This window comes from Geospiza fortis, unplaced genomic scaffold (assembly GCF_000277835.1).
Source record: "Geospiza fortis unplaced genomic scaffold, GeoFor_1.0 scaffold5, whole genome shotgun sequence".
Taxonomy (NCBI): Eukaryota; Metazoa; Chordata; class Aves; order Passeriformes; family Thraupidae; genus Geospiza; species Geospiza fortis.
This window is the reverse complement of record NW_005054421.1, coordinates 902,098-908,237: the sequence shown is the minus strand read 5'-3', so window position 1 is coordinate 908,237 and position 6,140 is coordinate 902,098. Positions and strand designations below refer to the sequence as shown.

Genomic DNA, 6,140 nt, shown 5'->3' with positions numbered 1-6,140 from the left:
AAGAGGGAGAAATAAAACAATGATCCCAGAGATGAAATGCTGGCAGTTTTGACACATTTTGGAAGGAAAGCACAGTTATAAAAAGGAAGGAAATAATGTAGTGAATCTGCAGCTAGAAGGGAAAAATAGAGAGTGCTGACATAGTTTGCACTGTGCCCGTTCCAACGGCACTGAATTACACACCCTGTTCATGTGGAAACATACTGTCACACACAGCTGTCAGGAGAGGGAGAGTGGACACTTAAAACGTGGAGTTTAACTTTGCAGAACCAGTTAATACAGAAGCCTTCCACTGCCCCTCCTAGTACTGGACAGAATGTGTTTTAAGGCATAGTTTAACATCCATTTCTTCCTAAAGCAATTTAAAGTGTAACAAGCCAGGATGTCAGACACAAAACACTCAACAGGTATTCTGACAGAGGTGAAAGCTGGTTTATGTACAGTGAAATACTTGCCTGCAAACAGGGGAGTCTTGAAAAAGAAAGAAAGAAAAAGAACTGCAGACCCAGATTCTAAAAAAGCAAACATTACCAACACAAGGAATGTTCATTAGAGTCCAGTTCCCACTAGAGCTACTCAGCAGGAGGATGTACAATATGATTATGCTAAACAGCACTGATTGACTGTTCCCAGAGTGCCCCGGGAGGGGGAAGAACCTTGGGAGGCCAAACTCTGCAGTATCCCAGTGCAAACTGCCTCAGAGGAAAAGCCTGCACTCAACAAGCCTTCACACCTATTGTTAGGCTCCACTAAGAGATGCAGTAGCCAGGTGTCACCTAACAACTCCAGGACACTCCTGCGAAGGTGATGGTCCTGTGTGGATTCTAATGCACATCCCCCATGAGCAGTGTCCTGCACACATTCACCTGCCAGGCCACTGGCTTTCCCTCTTCCATGGCTGGGCCAGCTCACAGCCACCAGAACCTCACATAGACAATCAGCATGATGAAGAACACGGCTACGGCCGCCAGCTTGGCGTACGTGGAGCGCATGTTCAGGTACTTGGCGTCCTGGCGGTACTTCTTGGACAAACTGGACAAGTTGTTGGCCTTGGAATCAAGAGCTGTTCAAGGGAAAGGGGAGAGGGTTTAGGTTTAACTGAGCATTCCCCAAATGTTCCATTAAGTGTACAAGTTTCTCTGGAGCAGCTGGAAGCACAGCAGTTTCACGTGGCAGTGTGCCCTGTGCCCCCTGTGCCCAGGGCTTGTCCTGCTGGGATGAGAGCTGCCCGAGCTGGAGAGGGGCTGGTGTCCCCCACAGCAGCACCAGCACCCGCCAGCTGTTTCAGAACACAGCTGATCCAGCTGGAACACCCACTGGGTTCACTGCTTTTCTCAGCAGGGTCAAGTGTTTCCCTCAGGACGCTCTGCCCACCCAGCTGCCCCAGGAGACAGCACTGTGTGCCAAACCCTGGCCACTCCCAGTACCTGACAGGGCCTCTCCTCGCTGTAGGACCTCCTCAATGTTGGCCACCATAATCCTCTGCACATCCTGCAGCTCTGTGTTGATGGAGCCCAGGTTCCTCCTCGCCCGGCTATCAATGTAGAGCTTCTTGGTTTTCTGGATGTAGGTGTCTGGAAGGAGACAGGGCTGTCAGGGGGAGTCTCACCTAGCACAGAGCTGCCTGGCTGCAGGAGTGGGAGCACTGCTGCGACAGCCAGAAGACTACACGCAAATATTCACTTGAATGAGGCCAAAGACTAAAAGTAGGAAATCTGAATCTAAGGACATGCACCACTTCCATACCACTTCTCTATTCTCCTGCTCAGAACACCCATGTCTCTAGTGCCAAGGAGAATTTGAGTTGTCAATTCCACAGGACAAGCTGCAGAGAATCCCATGGCCACTGCTCCCTCCCAGATGGAAGTTTCCTGACTAGCCACAGGGAGAGGGACCTCACCAAACTCGATGAAGGAATAGGGCCTGGAGACTGTTGGAACCTTCTTGCCATGCTGCTCATCAAACTCTGAGTGCAAGTCTTCCAGGTATGCAAAGGCCAGCTTCTTGGGGAATCCAGCTTCACACAGGACCAGGTAACACACTCCTTTCTCGATGATGTAGCTAAAAGAATGGCAGACAGAGCATTAATCAATCAATTTTGAACCTATCCTGTCAAACACCACCCTGCACGCCTCTATTCCTATGAGGTGATGAGAACTGGGTACAAGAACTTCTGCTTTTCTATGTCTGGATCAAGTGTAAACCTTTCTGCAAAGCAATGGCTTATCTTTTCTTTAGCCAAAATAAATTTTCTTGTAGCCTCAGACCCTACACCCATGCCAACAGTCCTGGGCTTTGACTTCAGCTGAACAAAAGCTGGTCTGTGAATACCATTAGCTTAACAAAATACGAGCAACAAAAGAGTTGTAATTTTGGAGTATAAAAAAGAGAACACCCTGCAGTCAGGAGGAGGGCAGCACAAGAAAGTTTGCCAGCAGAGTAGAGGGGAAGGTGGCCAACACATCTCTAAGGGGCAGCACAGCCAAGTACCTGAGGCCCAGGAATGGGAAGCTGAGGCACTGACATGAGGAGACACACACAGGAGTTTGGTCTCAGGGAGCTGGGAAGGCACCCAGTCCCTGCCAGCTGTCCCTCTCCATTTCAGAGGGCTGGCTATCCCCTTCCTCACCCCCACCAGCCTGCTGGAGGTGTGCTGCCCTGCACATGCATCACCACAGGGGCAGCTGGGGAGGGGCACTGCTGCTAGGTGGGTGCTGGTGACCTTACAGGCTCACCATGGGTGGGTGTGACCATGCCACCAGTTCTCCAAAGAACACAGTGACACTCATGCTGCTGTGTAAAGCTGCTTGGTTTGCCCCCTAGCTGAGGGCAAAGGGGTCCTCTTCTCACCCACCACCAACCCTGAGATTATTTAGGCTTCACTTTGTCACTCTGCTGCTCCACATTCCCAACTGAATTTTCCTCCTCACTTAGCCAATATAAAAATAAAGGCTACACTACTCCCACCAAAAGCAAGGGGGTGGAGACAGTAAACAGCCCTGTAAACACTTTTGAATGCTTATCTATATTCTTCAGGGTGGAGTGTGAATGCTACTTTTAGGTTACCTTCCTTTGACTTTCTGCATAATGCCATTAAGCATTAGTCTGGTTAGCATAAAGATTAGCAGTGTACTAAAGAAAAGATCCAGTCCTGAGGGCACTGTAGTAAAATAAGCAGCTTAAAATTTTGTTAGTAGACACATCAGGCTTACAAAACAACTTCACCCCACTTCCCACTGTTTTTCCAGATACCCCAGCAGGGCCATGTCCTTTAAATTAGCCATCCTGACCTTGTTCCTGGGCTCAGGACTATCCATTCCTCTTGCCTCTATATGGCCCATGTGTGAACCCTGGCAGCCTTCAAACAACAACAGATTCACCCCAACCAGAAGAAGAAACTCCAGCTGCCATCATCCATTCCACAGTATTTCCCCATGTGCCCGTGGCCTTTGGTCCTTTTTATGTTCCTCAGCTTGGACTGCATCACTTCCCTTACCCCTGGAGACCTGCTTGCCACATCGGGGTTGCTAAAGATCATCACCCAGAGCTTGATTTAGCCACTGCCATGATGAGTAAGACTTAAGCAAATCTATTGAAATGAGGAGAACCAGTGTCAGAAGGGAATTCTGGCAGCACTGCTGGAGCAGCACTCTCCAGGTGAGAGCACTCTGAGGAACATGTCCCTGTTCCTGCTCTGTTTATCTCTGCCTGGAGCTCTTCAGCTGCATTTCCCACTTGCTTCTCCCTGGTGTGATATTCAGGGTGCTGGGTTTAAAGTTGGTCTGGCAGCACCACAGGGAGCCAGCTCACCTCGCTCTGCCCCAGATTCAGACAATTTTGTCAACTTCAGACCAGAGTTCCTGCACAGCTGAGCCTCTCAGTTTCATACTTTGTGTGCACCTCCAAGCTTCAGCACAGCACCTGGCTGCATGTCCTCACACAAGGGGCAGATGTGGCCACTTGCCACTGTTAACTCTGCTCTGAGTGCAGCCAGCAGGCCTCCTGTAATCACACTGGGCATTTTGAGAGAGAAAAGCTTTATCCTGGTAACAGTGGCAAAGGCCAAGGGTTGCTTTTAAATGACAGGTAGGAGTCACTTCAGCCATTCATCAGGCAAAGGTCACCTGCTCACTGAGAGCACAGCAGAGCTGTCGGTGCTCCTGTAGCTGCACAGCCCCAGTGCTGCTGCTGCAAGGCTGACACAGCTCCTGCAGCTGCAACCTTGGCACAGCAGTTGGCAGAAATCACCCAAGGGCTCACAATTTTAACTTCAAGCTCCAGGAAGGCTCGGCTCTGCTTTGAACTGATGAAGCTGAAGATGTTCAGCAGCACCTCAGCAGAACAGCTTCACCCCACTCCCCAGCAATACCCTGGGCTGTGCTGCTGACTCCCCCCAGAGCTGAATGCTCTGTCCTGCTTTGTGCTGCCCTCAGCACTCACAGCTCTGGTCTGGCACAAGAAGATTGGTGAGCAGCCTGGCCATGGGTCAGCGTTATTTCAGACTAAATCTCAAATTCCCCTGTCAGCTCCCCTCCCTGCAGAGGAAAGTTTCTGACCTGAAATTGCTCTTTCCACACAGGTCCTGCTGTAATGTCCCACCTCAAAGGAGGCAGAAGCAAGTGCTCTGCAGCAGCAGCTGTCAGCGGCCAGCAAAACCCATCCAGGGACTAACTGAGGCCAGGAGGAGGAACACTCCTGTCCCAGCCAGGTAACCTGGCTGCTCCTTTGGGACAGCTGCCCAAACAGGCCTGCCCAAGCCCTCCCTCCTCTCACAGCTGCTGTCAGTACAGCCACACTAAGAGGCTTTGATTTCCTGGGCAAGTGTTGCCACCTTCCCTGCTTGCATCATGGAGGTAACTCAAGAAGGGATTTACTGGGATCTACACAGGCTCTTTCCCAAGGCTTCACTGCCAGGCAGAGCTACACCCATGCTGTGCCAAGGGGACACTCAGAAACGAGGCAGCTTTTAAATTCTGTGAAGATTTAACTTCAGGAAAAGCAGCAGCTAGCACTTAACTCCAGCAACAACACCCAAGTCCAGCAGGAGATAAGGGTGGCCAGGCCAGGCAGGGCCATGCTCTGACACTGTAACTCCCTATCAAAGGCAGCCAGAAGCCCAGAGAAAAGATTTTTTTATAAATCTTGTCGCAGTTAGCAGACAAACGACAACCACAAGAAAAGCATCACCCCAAACCTCACGGTTTTTGCCAGAGATTGCCCATCCAAAAACCTCCTGTTTTCATCTCTTCACACCCCTGAATCTCTGAAGAAAGGGTCAGGGTGGGAGGTTTTGCTCCCATTGCTGGAGCAGAGGCCCAAAGCCAACCTTGCCCTGCATTCAAAGGCCACGTCCCCCTCACAGACACACACCCTGCCACAGAGGGATCCTGCTGAGGGTGGCACCGTGGGGATGCTGGCACACCCCTGCCACAGCTGCACAGCTCTGCCTGGAGAGCTCACCTGGCCCCTGAGCCCTCCAACAGCCACTCCTGTCACGGCACAATGCTGATTCCCACAGGATCCTGACCAAGTGCCAGGCAATGACATGGCACAGCAAGAGGCATTTCCCTCCTCACACACGGCCTTCCCTGCCTTCCAACTCCCCCTCTGTTCACCCTGCTATTGAGGAGCAAGGATGTCTGAGCTCTGCAAGATTTCCTTGTTTCATACCCAAGCTCTCTTGCTCTCTTCCATACTACTGGAAAATGCCAAAAGTGCTTTCAGGTCAAGAGCTCCCAAAGAGTTAAGGAAATTAATTAAACACACCCAACAAATCTAGCAACAATAAGATTGAATTTACTTGATGAGAGAAAGAAGTCTGTCAGGTATTAAGACAACAATAATAAAAATATTCAGAGATGCTCGATGTGCTTGTAATTCATGAAAAGCTGAGCTCTCACAGGGCACAGAGAGGACAGTCCTGGGCAGCAGGAGGGCACAGTACAAGGACAGATCTCTTTAAACACGAGACACAGGCCGCCCAGAAGATGCAGTGAGGGCACAACAGAGAAAAAGGCAGGGAGGGAACAGAACCTGCACTGTCTGCGGCACAGGCAGAACCACGAACCGGGATGAAAACCAAGCGCCAGACACCTGTGCCAAGCAGTGCCAGCTCACACGCTCTCCCTGGGCAGCAGGGC

General features: G+C 50.8%; 1 protein-coding gene across 1 annotated transcript in view; it reads right to left on the bottom strand.

The window, feature by feature from the left end:
* Positions 1-349: 349 nt before the first annotated feature.
* The window catches only part of SEC22B (SEC22 homolog B, vesicle trafficking protein), a 14,568-nt gene continuing 8,777 nt past the window's right edge, over positions 350-6,140 (bottom strand). Inside the window, exons 3-5 of the mRNA XM_005426680.2 lie at positions 1,901-2,061; positions 1,428-1,574; positions 350-1,063 (exon numbers count right to left, since the gene is read on the bottom strand). Of these exons, the coding sequence (XP_005426737.1) occupies positions 909-1,063; positions 1,428-1,574; positions 1,901-2,061 (463 nt within the window). The 3' untranslated portion in view covers positions 350-908. The remainder of the gene's footprint in view (positions 1,064-1,427; positions 1,575-1,900; positions 2,062-6,140) is intronic.